At 42.6% G+C, this 13,001-nt stretch overlaps 3 protein-coding genes across 3 annotated transcripts in view; 2 read left to right on the forward strand and 1 right to left on the reverse strand.

Moving 5' to 3' along the window:
• Positions 1-13,001, forward strand: part of LOC146672509 (nuclear factor 7, brain-like) — a 190,792-nt gene that overhangs the window by 93,220 nt on the left and 84,571 nt on the right. The window lies entirely within an intron of this gene.
• Positions 715-8,680, forward strand: LOC146672515 (uncharacterized). Its single transcript, XM_085385834.1, has 2 exons — positions 715-839; positions 6,892-8,680. Exons 1-2 carry the CDS (start codon positions 768-770, stop codon positions 7,948-7,950), a joined length of 1,131 nt encoding a protein of 376 aa, XP_085241960.1. The 5' UTR covers positions 715-767; the 3' UTR covers positions 7,951-8,680.
• On the reverse strand, positions 9,083-12,328 carry LOC146672516 (uncharacterized). The gene is made up of 7 exons (XM_085385841.1): positions 11,314-12,328; positions 11,174-11,233; positions 10,816-10,908; positions 10,452-10,493; positions 10,326-10,355; positions 10,089-10,250; positions 9,083-9,591 (listed from the first exon to the last, which is right to left on the reverse strand). Exons 1-7 carry the CDS (start codon positions 11,365-11,367, stop codon positions 9,349-9,351), a joined length of 684 nt encoding a protein of 227 aa, XP_085241967.1. The 5' UTR covers positions 11,368-12,328; the 3' UTR covers positions 9,083-9,348.

Below are 13,001 nucleotides of genomic sequence, written 5' to 3' on the forward strand. Positions count from 1 at the left end.
CACCAGCTCCATAGCAGACCGAGAGGTCGGCACATCGTTTTCAACCCTCCCATGCTCTTTCACTACTCAGGTTAAACATGATATATGAGTCTCTAAGTAACTTCGAAATGTTAATGTTTGGTTTATTTGTTCCTGAGTAAATCGTTTTGGCTGAGATATATTTCAATTCAGGAGGAAACATTTTCACCGGGAACAAAAACAGCATGTTAATACGTGGAGATTCTGAAGGCTGCTTCAAAATGATCGATTATATTTTAAATCTTTGTTCAGTTCTCTTCCAAACCCCAGCAGCTGTCTGTTGTAATTTTTGAGTGTCCACTAAAATAAAAATAAAGTGTCCTAACATCTCACCTGTTTGTTTTTTATTAAGGCATACATGTACATTATTTTTATTAATAGAGATTTCGCTGCTGAAGTCAAACATGATACATAAGTCATTTCGATCGCTTCTAAATGTTAATGTTTGGTTTATTTCAGTGTTTTCTTTGTTCCTGAGTCAGTCGGTTTGGCTGAGATTAAAGTTAAGCTTCATAACATGTTAGTCACAGTTGAATTAAGAGAGTAAAAACTCCGGACCTGTGACATCATCAAGTACGCTGTACAAATCGCTAGTCTGTGCGTGCCGGACTCTTGGGACTCGCGTACTTGAGGAAAGGCCATGGGAGTGTTTTTGTTCTTCTCGCGTTATTTTTTAGTCACCGCGAGAGTTGGAGAGAGTACTGAGACGAGCTGCTGAGTTTTGGCGGAACAGGAGCAGAGCAGGAATAATGGAGGAGGAAAGCCGGGACACGGAGAACAGCAACGGAGAGGAGTCCTCCTCAGCTCGCGCTGAGCTACAGGTGAGAGGTTATCACAGCTGAAAGAGGACGTGAAGGGGCACGAGGGACTTCCTGTTCAGGCTTTAACTTTGACAGAAGAAAGGAGACAAAACAACCATCGGGACACAGCCGCGCAGTTTAAGAAAACGATGTGCGCGTCTGCATCAGAACTTACGGTCCAAGCTGTAGACTCCGTCAGGAATGCATGGGGCGTTTAGGTGCATCTCGTAAACTCAGCAATCGTCCTCCCAGAAGCCGTGGTGGTTATTTAAACGGCTTTAAAAGTGGTATTATTATTATCAGGTAACAATTTGAGTTTTTTAATGTTTTAATGCGGAATTGAATGGATAATATTGGAGTTCTAGATTCAAATGTGTTCATGGCCATAAAAACAGGGGAAAGGCTGATGAAGAAACTGCATCTGCTCTATAACTACAGGTTAGTGCATCTGTACGGAGAAAGAGTCAGATTGTTCTTATAGCTCTCTTGCACTACATCTATTTCACACTTACATTTTGTCTTCATTTATTTATTTATACTATTTGTATTTTGTCTGTTCTATTTATAAATATTAACCAGGCATCTGTGTGTGGATAGCAAAGAAAGAATTTCAATACACAGAGAAATTCTTTGTGCATATGACAATAAACGCTTGAATCCTGAATCACTAAAGACAGTTTTTAATGGCACCAACAGCTATGCGCTTAATATGCAAGATGATCGTCTCTGCAGTTGTCATCACGCTCTGCAGGCGTTTGCAGTCCATAGCAGTAGTGCTGCTGTACCATGCAGTGATGCAGCTGGTCAGTGTGCTCTCCACAATGCAGTCTCTAAGAGCATCCACAGAGTTTTGTTGTGTCAAAAAACTGGCAGCGAGGACTGAGTTTATGATCTCTGAGCTAAACTTGCAAAACTCTTAATAATGTAGCGAGAACACATGGTTCAATACAAAAATGCTGGAGATGCAGCTTGAAAATTGCACAAAATAGTGTGGAATGAAGTAATGGAAACGACAAAGCTAATGATAATTATTCTTTTTAAATTGAATAAAGTAATTCTGTTGATTCCATGCTGTATTAATTGTGTTTCAGGTTGCTTTAGTTTCAGGCCTGCTTCTGTGTAGTCAAAGAATGTGAGCAGCTTGCATAGAAAGGGGAGTAGACCAAGGTGAGCGAGATAAGATGGGGAGACAGTGGTGTCACCATAGAGATAGAGAGAGAAAGTACTAGCAGTTGTGTCACAGAGAGCAGCTTCCACGAGTACATCCCTTTGTTTAGCCAGACCTCGCCCATAGAGAGCTCTAGCTGCTTGGTCTCCAAATCAAAATCAAATCACTTTTATTGTCACATCACATGTGCAGGCACACTGGCACAGCGCATGCGAGTGAAATTCTTGTGTGTGAGCTTCACAAGCAACAGAGATGTGCAAAACACAACAACACAAACGAGCAAAATACAAGAATGGCCAACCTGAAACTAATAAATATATGTACAATATATAATAGTGTATGCATTTCTGGATGTGTATACTAAATGTTTTTCTACGTGTGTGTGTGTGTGTGTGTGTGTGTGTGTGTGTGTGTGTGTGTGTGTGTGTGTGTACACATTTTTACAAATTAAATAGTAAAAAAATAATAAAATAAATATATAAAAATATACAGAGTTGAATATGTGCAAAACAAGTGGCATTTATATACAGTGTGGAGTGCATAATGTTGAAGTTCCAGTAGTGAAGCTGAGGTGTCTATGAAGTGTTCAGCAGTCTGATGGCCTGATGGAAAAAGCTGTCTCTCAGTCTGCTGGTACGGGACCGGATGCTGCAGAACCTCCTTCCTGATGGAAGCAGTCTGAACAGTTTATGGCTGGGGTGACTGGAGTCCTTGATGATCCTCCCCGCTTTCCTCAGGCAGCGCTTCCTGTAGATGTCTTGGAGGGAGGGAAGCTCACCTCCAATTATCCGTTCAGAGCACCGCACTACTCGCTGGAGAGCTTTGCAGTGGTAGGCGGTGCTGTTGCCATACCAGGTGGTGATGCATCCAGTGAGGATGCTCTCAATGGCACAGTGATAGAAGGTCCTGAGGATGCGGGGGCTCATGCCGAATCTTTTCAGTCTCCTGAGAAAGAAGAGGCGCTGCTGCGCCTTCTTCACTGTTTTGTTTATGTGTACTGACCACGTAAGATCCTCAGCCAGATGTACTCCAAGGAACCGGAAGCTGCTCACTCTCTCCACAGCAGCGCCGTTGATGGTGATGGGGGTGTGTACTTCTCTGCACCTCCGGAAGTCCACTATCAACTCCTTTGTCTTTGCGACGTTGAGGGTGAGATGGTTGTCTTGACACCAGTGGGTCAGGGCGCTGACCTCCTCCCTGTAAGCCGTCTCATCACCGTTGGTGATAAGACCCACCACTGTAGTGTCGTCCGCAAACTTCACAATGATGTTGTCATCCGCGGTGCGCACACTGTCCGGTCTCATGGTGTTCGCTGTGTCGAATCTAGCGTAGAATACGTTTAGATCCTCACACAGAGAGGCCGTGGTCTGCGGTGTGCTGGTTTTCCCTCCAAAGTCTGTGATCGTGTTTAGTCCCTGCCACATACTCCGAGGGTTGTCAAACTGTTGCTCCACCCTGTCCCTGTACTCACGTTTGGCTGCTTTGATCGTCTTCCGGAGTTGGTAATGTGCGTGTTTGTAGTCCGATGTGTTCGCCGAGGCAAAAGCGGTGCTCTGTGCCGCGCGAACATCTCCGTTAATCCAGGGTTTTTGATTTGGGAAGGATTTAACTGTTCTGGATGGGACGACATCTTCCACGCATTTCCTGATAAATCCACAGACTGAGTCTGTGTACTCACCAATGTCCCTAGCAGCCACGTGAAACATTTCCCAGTCCGCGTGATCAAAACAGTCCCGCAGATATGTGTTCACTGAATGCTTGGAAAATAAAGAGTGTCAAATGAAGTTCTTGTCTCTGTTTGATCTCTACCATCAAAACAATCTGTGAAGTTGGCGAACTTCAACAATAGTTTATTAGAAAACAGCTTAGAGAAAGTGGAGAAGCTCAGACAAACCTAAACAAATAAATAATAAATATAATAATAGAGCGGGGGGTGATGTCCACACATAATGTACTCGCACTAGTTTCTCCCTGCAGAGGAAACACAAGACAGTCAGACACACACACATCACTCCACTAGTGCACAAACACAAAAAGTAGATTAGATTAGAACAGGATGTTCTGAACACAACACCCTGTTTGTTATCAGATGGATACTCAGTAGGTGAGGCCATAAATAAATGTCCCGTAGAGCTACTCTGTTGTAATCTTACAGTATTTATTAACTTTAAATACTCCAGTGTGAATTACTTTGTGGTCGGCTGTTCCAAAGTTTGTGAGTGGAGGATCTCTGAGTTTGGACTCGAGAGAAAGTCAGAAACAAAAACATTGTTTCAGCCTGGGAGCCAAACCGGAGTGAGCTGCTCTTGTGTTCAGTTTTATGTAGAGCTGGGCGATATAAGATTTTTTCATATCACGTTTAAGTTTCAAAATAGAACAAACGAAACAGACTAAATTGTCAATTTCACTTAAAAACAAAATATTAATTCTAAAAATAAATCTTAGTTTGTTTTACAGAAGAACAGACAAAACTGACTAACTTTTGTCAATATCAAATAAACTGAGAACTAAAAGGAAATTCTCAATCTCTCCTTGTTGCATAGCTGAGCTTTTCAAACAGTTTTAACAGTTACTTTAGTCTGACAAAAGCCGAATGACGAATTACCACTTCCAGTCAGAGACTGAGCTGCACCGCTTTATTGTATTTCCAGACTTGCTTTCGGCACATTTACAGTGCACGCTACTCTGTTTTTGTCAGACTTGAAATAGCTGAAATACCTTCACACTACGGAACTTCTATGGCTCTTCCGTTCGACAATCTCTCCGGCATTGGAACCATCATCTGTTTTCCCTTCGGTCACGCTTTCGGTTGATGTTTCTCTAGTCGGCACACTCATTTCCTCCATTACCCGGGCGGCACGGCAGCTGGCTGCTTCCCAAACAAACACACGTGCGGCTTGGCACTTGTGCTGTACGTAACAAGTCACGTGACGTGATGCTGTGGCTGTGATTGGTTCGGGTCTGCGCTACTTAATTTGGATTGGCTGTTGTTCCCTTTTTTTTAAGAGGACAAGAGAGATGTGGCCTATCGCAATAGTTTAACTTTTCTATCGAGAAAAAGTTATTTCACAATACATATCGTTATCGTTCTATCGCCCAGCTCTAGTTTTATTAATTTCATGTGCAGAGCTCACAATGAGCTGCAGTCTGCTGAAGCATGAATCTGAGGATAGCACGAGGCACTCAGAGGTCAGCGTGATAACACTGGTTATCCTCCCTCAGCTAAACATGCTCTACAATGAAGGAGAGAGGAAGAAAGTAGGCAGGGAGGGAACAGGGAAGGAAAGGAGGAGGTGAGATGGGAGAGAAGTAAACATGGAGAGAGAGAGAAAGAAATGAGGAGGTAGAGATGGAAAGCAGTTTGAAAGAAGAGTGGATAGAAAGATAGAGAACCAAACAAAGAGGAAGAGAAGGAAATAACTAAGAGAGAAATGAACAAGGAGGGTGAGAAGAAATTAAGGAGAGGTTGAAGCCAATGAGGAAGGAGAGAAGAAGAAAGGAAGTAGAAGATAATGAAATGACGTGTTAATAAGGAAAGAAAGAAAACATTTCCTCCTTGTTTCAGTATCTGCGTTTTCTTCTTCTCCTTTTCTTCCCTTCCTACTTGTCTCTCTGTCCACCTCTTCTACAGGTGAAACTCGAAAAATTTGAATATCATGTTCAATTATTTCATTAATTCAACTTAAAAGGTGAAACTAATGTACTATATAGACTCATTACATGCAATGCTAGATATTTCCAGCCTTTATTTGTTAGTATTTTGGTGATTATGGCTTATAGTTTATGAAAACTCCAAATTCAAAAGCTCAAAAAATTAGAATATTGTTCAATATTTTAGGCTCAAAGTGTCACACTCTAATCAGCTTATTAAACCAAAACACCTGCAAAGGGTTCCTGAGCTTTGAAATGGTCTCTTAGTCTGGTTTAGTAGGAATCACAATCATGGGGGAGACCGCTGACCTGACAGTTGTGCAGAAAACCATCATTAACACATTCCATAAGAAGGGAAAGCCTCAAAAAGCAATTGCATAAGAAGTTGGGTGTTTCTGAAGTGGTATTTCAAAGCACATTAATAGAAAGTTATGTGGAAGGGAAAAGTGTGGAAGATAAAGGTGCACTGTGCTTTGTTAAGTCCAGAGTAAATGCAGCCGTCTACCAGGACATTTTGGAGCATGTTATGCTTTCTTCTGCCGACAAGCTTTATGGAGATGCTGACTTCATTTTGCAGCAGGAATTGGCACCTGCCCACACTGCCAAAAGATCCAAAACCTGGTCCAATGAACATGGGAATGCTGTGCTTGATTGGTCAGCAAACTCACCTGACCTGAAACCCATAGAGAATCTATGGGGCATTGCCAAGAGAAAGATGAGAGACATGAGACTGAACAATGCATCCTGGTCTTCACAGCACCTCAGCAGTGCCACAGGCTGATTGCATCCATGCCATGCTGCATTGAATCAGTAATTCATGCAAAAGGGGCCCAAACCAAGTACTGAGTACATAAGCATGATTATACTTTTCAGAGCTCTGACATTTCTGTATTTAAAATCCTTGTTTTATTGATTTCATGTAATATTCTAATTTTCTGAGATTTTGGGGTTCTCATAAGCTGTAACCCATAATCATTAAAATTATAACAAATAAAGGGTTTTAAATATCTTGCTTTGCAATGTCTATCCTATTATTAGGTTGAGCTTTTAAACTAAATGATTGAAATAAATGAAATTTTGCACGATATTCTAATTTTTCAAGTTTCGCATGTATTTCTCCTCCCTTTTTCCATCCGCCCTCCTCCACCAGGTTTCAAAGCTCAGTCCCAGCATTTTATGAACCCGTGTGTTGTCTCTGTAATTACATTCACCTTGTTGTACCAAATTGTCCTTCTTTTTCCTCTTTTGCCATAGAAACGTGGTGGCCACAAGAGACCCAGACATCATGGCTCCCAGCACCATGACAACGCCTCAAACAAGAATCGGAAGATTCACATGGATGACAAACAGTACAGCTGTGATCAATGCCCATCCACTTTCGCTCGACTGCAGACTTTCTTAACGCACCAGCGTGTTCACACAGGAGAGAGACCGTACAGCTGTGACACATGTGGCTCAGCTTTCACTCAGTTGTCTCATCTGAGGAGGCACGAGCGAAGTCACATCGGGAAGAAACCATACAGGTGTGATCAGTGCCCTTCCACTTTCACTCAACTAAGTGGTTTCTTGATCCACCAGCGTGTTCACACAGGAGAGAGACCGTACAGCTGTGACACATGTGGCTCAGCTTTCACTCAGTCATCCCATCTGAGGAAGCACAAACGAAGTCACACCGGGGAGAGGCCATACAGCTGTGATCAGTGTGGTCAGACTTTTACTCTAAAATGTAGTCTGAACACTCACTGCATACGTTTGCACACAGCAGAGAAACCATACAGCTGCGACCAGTGTGGTAAAAGTTTTGCATTGAAATTTTCCCTGAAAGTCCACCAGCAAATCCACACCGGAGAGAGTCCGCCCTGGTGTGAGGAGTGTGGAAAACCTTTTTCTCACACGTGCTCCCTTAAAAGTCATCAAAGAGTTATCATTGGAGAAAGGCCGTACAGCTGCGACAAGTGTGGGAAAAGTTTCAAGCAGAAATGTATTTTACAAAAACACAGCAAAACTCACACTGGAGAGAAGCCATACAACTGTGAGGAGTGCGGGCAGAGTTTCACCCGCCCGTGCTCTCTGAGGAAACATCAGCGTATCCATACCGGAGAAAGACCGTACAGCTGTGATGAGTGTGGGAAAGCCTTCAGTCGGCAGTTCAGCCTGACATGTCACATGCGAATCCATACAGGAGAAAAACCATACTGGTGTGAGGACTGCGGGCAAACGTTCCGTCACAAGGGCACCTTCAAACAACACCAAGAACAACATCAGAACAGGACAGAGAACTTGGAGCCGGGATCAGCAGAAGTCTCTTTATAAAAGAACCATTTCATGTTTCATGTAGAAGATTTTCAGATCTTCTTCCTTTTTACTGTCTGCAGTGGAATTCCATCTGAGTTTGTTCTATTGTTCAGAACATCATAAACACATTTGTGTGGTCTGCTTGTTGCAGTGTGCTGCTGTGAGGGGAAAAAACGCTGAACAACAGAAATGAATAACTTTCTGTTGCACTCTTAAATTGATACTGTGAATAATACCTATGGGGGATTTAAAAACAAACAAACAAACACCCAATTAAAGACGACAAACATTTATTTAATGTAGGCACAGAAAATGAGACTGACCAGAACCCACCTCCACAAACTTGCTGTAAAACCAGAGGAGAAGATGTCCTCAGGGATCCACAGACCACCAGGAGCTGCTCACAGTTCTGCATATCGGGCATTTCAGAGCCCCCAATCAAAACCCTTTGCTCCTGTTAGGACGATAAATGGCACACTTCTTCTTTAAGGACCACATACTTGTGCTTCCTGTAGAAGCTGCCCTGATCCTGCCTTTTCCTGAAGCTATGTTGTTACAGTGGTGAACCACTACCTGAGAAAAAAAACCCTAAAACAAAGTAAAACTGCATTTATTTTACTTTGTTTTTTCTGCTGCAAAGTAAAGTTTGTTTCCTTTTCAGGGCCTGTAAAATGAAATCATTAACCTCATTAATGTTTATTATAATGTTTGTTGACAAAAACATAAAGGGATGCGAACCAGTCTGGTCCTTTCTGTAAGTTTCAAAGAAAATAACCTAAATATCTAAACATGTCACAGCTTTCTTTGTCATCTGAGTTTTATTGTGTAAAAAATCAGAAAAAAATATCTAAAACTAATAAAAACTGACCTGAAATCAACAAAATGACTAAAAATAAACCAAAAAGATTCAGGTGAATGAGTCTAAATCACAGTGCAGTCAAACATGCAGCTGCTTGAGACTCCACAATTTTATTAACAATTTCAATAATTACAGTGGATCGAGCATGGTGATATTTAAATGGAAAAGCAACAGGACTGGAGTTCATGAAAAATTTAAACTTTTTATTACCAAACAGTGACAAGGCACAGATGTGAAGTTTAGTTTAATAAATGTTCAGGCTCAAACAGAAAAAACAAAACATGGGAACACGTTTATTTACAGTCAAACTCAGCTCATTGTTTCAGGTTAAACTGCTGGGATCCAAACAGAGGCTGATACCTCTGCGTCAATTCACTGTGTGATGATCTGCTTTCATGCTCAGTGCTCATTAAAACTTCAGAGCTTGATTGATCGGGACAGTTAAACATTTAATATGTGGAGCTACATGTTCTGTGACGCTTCAGTAGTTAATAATAATAATAATAATCGCATCATTTACTGGTTGATAAGTGATCATAACAATGGGGGGATGGTCTCTACAGCCCCAGCTCAAGCCCCGCCTCATTTTCATGGAGGCCTTGGTCAGGCACGTCAAAGGTCAGCCCGGCCTCTCGCTCAATGCTGTCACCCCACAGTTGCAGAAACTCAGAGTTTTCCTCTCTGGCACCGCCCACGTCGCCAACTTCAGACACGCCTCCCTCTGCAGCCACTTCTGAGATCAGACCGGGTTCTCTGTGCCGAGGTCGTGTCAGGAGGTGGTGGAAGGTCATCAGCAAAGGCTGGTAGGGGGCGGGGTCAAAAAAGAAAGGGGGGAGTCACACTAGAGTTGATTTATTTTGTAGAACCTAAAGGAGCCAAGAAGACGACGAGCTGACTTGAGGGGGAGGCTGGGTTAGTTCCATAGACCCAACCAGGAGACGTGGGACAAGCCCACCTAATGCGTCATCATTACACTTTCATCAATCAGAGATCAGTTTGAACCAGCTGTGCTTTCAGTCTCGTCTCAGCTCGTTTTTTAGTTTTATTGCTGTAAGTCATGTGACCTGCACAGGACTGCAGACAGAAATAACCTAAAACCTGACAGGTGTATATTTTTATATTAGCATCCATCAACATCAATGTAACAAAATATAATAGATATAATATGTAATAGAATATAATATAATTTAAGCTGTCTGCGCCCCAGAGTCTCACTCATCTGATCTTCCAGACGATCAGATCAAACATTCTTGTTTAAAGTATTGCCCAGGTGTGTGTGATGTCACTGTGATGTCACCCTGTGTTGGCTCTCCACGCTGTCCTCTCCATCTCTGGTGTCTCTCTCTCCGTCGCCTTCTTGCTCGCCCGCTCTCTCTCCCAGTAAAACTAGCTCATTGATCCACAGGTTGGTGCTGGTGGTGCTGTTGGTGTCACTGGGAGGCTGGAGGAGCTCCTCACTCTGACACACACAGACACACATTTAACATTTAATCTCATTAAAATAAGCTTTATTTACATCAAAGTGACGGCTCACCTTCTGAGAGGAGTCCATCTGCTCCACAGCCTGCAGAATATGACATAACACACGTCATGACATCACAAATTGTAGCACAGTAAGAGTGACGATATTTGTTTACGGAGCTGAGTGTGTGTGTGTTACCGTGTTCTCCAGGTTCTGCCGTTCTCGCACCATTTGTGGACCCTGTAAACATCAACCAAACGGACTGATTCAGTCACTCTGTCCTTAATAACCACAGCTGATTGGTCACATGGCACAGTGACGCTCATTTTAACGCTGCAGGTTCTCTTTTCATCTACAAGGTAAAAAACTACAAATAAGAAAAAACTCAGCACGTGTCAGGACGTAATGACTGCAGATGGAGGACATATTATAAAAATATTTCTGATGGCTATTATAAAACTCCGTTTAGTTTTTACCAAATTAAAGATTTTACCAGACTCTAACCTCAAAGCTGCAAATAGACTCAGAGTATACAGTGAGATTGTGTTGTAACTCAGGTCACCTCTGAACTCTGGCTTGACTCCGAGGAAACTGATGAAGAAGAGGAGGAGGAGGAGGAAGTGATCTTCTGAGCGGGGTCAGGAGGGGCCGAAGGCTGCAGACACACAGTGATGTTAGAAACGGAAGACTTAAGATGAAGATGCTTTAATGTAAGGAAGGCAGTAGGGTTTCATCTGGATACACATGTTACAGCGTGTATCACAACACAAGGCTCAGGCTGAAGAAATAGCTGCATCAATATCTGCCTGAAGAAAACACCTCAAAATACAAGTTTACTACAACTCTGATGGACTCTACTGCTCTAGCTGTAGCCACATAGAACTGAGAGTACTCTGTGTACTTGTACTGCACTGACTCACTGCTGTTTGGTCCACTTGGCTCTGCAGGAGGAGCTGAAGGCTGTGGAGGTCTCCTGGAAGCTGCAGACAAAAACAAACACGTCTCAGAGTCACAGATGAGCCTCATGTCTCATGAACTGACCAGTATGATCCAGCCTTACTGGCACAGCCTGGTTCTGATCCAGCAGGCTGATGATCATCAGAAGCAGCCACATCGTAACAAGCTCTCGGGGCGGTCCTGGAGGTCCGGGGTAATCCTGGTCCTGTGGGGGGTCCTGCAGGTTCTGACCGAGTCTTGCTCTGCTCCGTCTGTTTTATTGCGTGTTTGGCAGGAAGTGTCATGTCATCATGTCGCCCTCAGTCCCTGCCCCCCTCCCACGGATGTTACGCCCATCAAGAGAAACATCAACAACAACAACAGGCTGATTTATACTGGCAGGGAGTGTCTCTGTGTGTGAGAGCAAGTGTTCACTGCAGTAAGGGTGTGATGTGAAAGCAGTCGTCATGCAGATGTTTTATTGTTTCTTCTGATGGAAGCAGCTATTTAACATGGCGAAGCTCAAAGTGCTTCCATCCTGCTTTAATGGGGAGAAATCAAACCTCAGGACACATTTGGATGTTTGTGGTTCCTCAGGTGTGTCCAGGCCCTTCATTAGTCCAGAGCTCCGCCCTCTGATCCAGGACTTTGGGTTTATTTTGTATAGTTTAACTTTTATTTAACTGATGATGTCAGAGGAAGCGAAATAAGATAAAGAAAAAGTATCAGGATTAAAAGTACTTCCAGATGAGGTGTGTGTCAGATTCATGGAGCTGCGGTGAACCAACACAACAACACATCCAGCTGGCAGTAAACACATTTCACAACCAGCAGGACTTCCTGCCACACAACCACACGACACCAGAGAGAGAGGAAGCCAAGTGTTACAGAAGAGGCTCAACAATAAACCAGCTTAGACACAACCATCAGTTTCATAATAAATTCTGCTTTAATATTCATCGTCCTATCACAGTTCACCTTTTTTGTAATCATCTCAGGTCTGACTTCTTAGTAGGGATGATGGGAATTTTCAGATCCTGCAGTTCAAATAATTTATTTAAATGAATGAAGGTGCGGCTGTTTTTAATGTTTTTAGAATTGTTTTAAATTGTTTTAAAATCCCATTGAAAGTAGAAGACTTTGTGAGTCCAGTCCTTCCCGTTTCAGGGTATCTGGTCATGTGACTTGTGAGTTTGGCCTGCTGGAATAATTTATCCACCAACATGTGGTCTTTATTATGAAAAGCATGAGTTTACACACCAAAGAACCCAAACCTTTCTAATAGCAACTGGCTTGCTTTTATACTCTACCTGATTCAGGTGAGCCTCTTGTATGACCCATATCTGGGAAACCAAGCAAACCAAATGCTACACTGATCATCCACGTAAGCAACCATCAAAGCACAACACAACACATGGAAGACTTATTTATATACGCACAAAGTCCCACAAATAATTCAATTACACATACACTTCAGTCAGTTATATATAAATTAGAAACACCTTAACCAAACTCCCCTAAGCTGGCACACTGGTTTATTCTAAGAGCTCATAAGCAGCTGATTGAGCTGCTCTTACTCGTTTGCTCCTGTAAAAGAAGTGACCAGGAAAAGATGAGTACAGCAAACACACTTCTCTTAAATACATGTTTGAGGAATTTAGGTTTACAAGACAAATGATGAACTGCAATCAGCTGCCACTCAGGTTCTTCTTCCTGACACAGGATGGATGTCAGGTCCCTCCAGATGTTTCTTCACCTTCCATAAAAATGTCAAATTCGATAAACCTACTACAGAATCACCAAACCATAAAT

Source organism: Rhamphochromis longiceps, linkage group LG3, assembly GCF_057381845.1.
Source record: "Rhamphochromis longiceps isolate RC_006_pf linkage group LG3, R_longiceps_female_GT1.1, whole genome shotgun sequence".
Taxonomy (NCBI): domain Eukaryota; kingdom Metazoa; phylum Chordata; class Actinopteri; order Cichliformes; family Cichlidae; genus Rhamphochromis; species Rhamphochromis longiceps.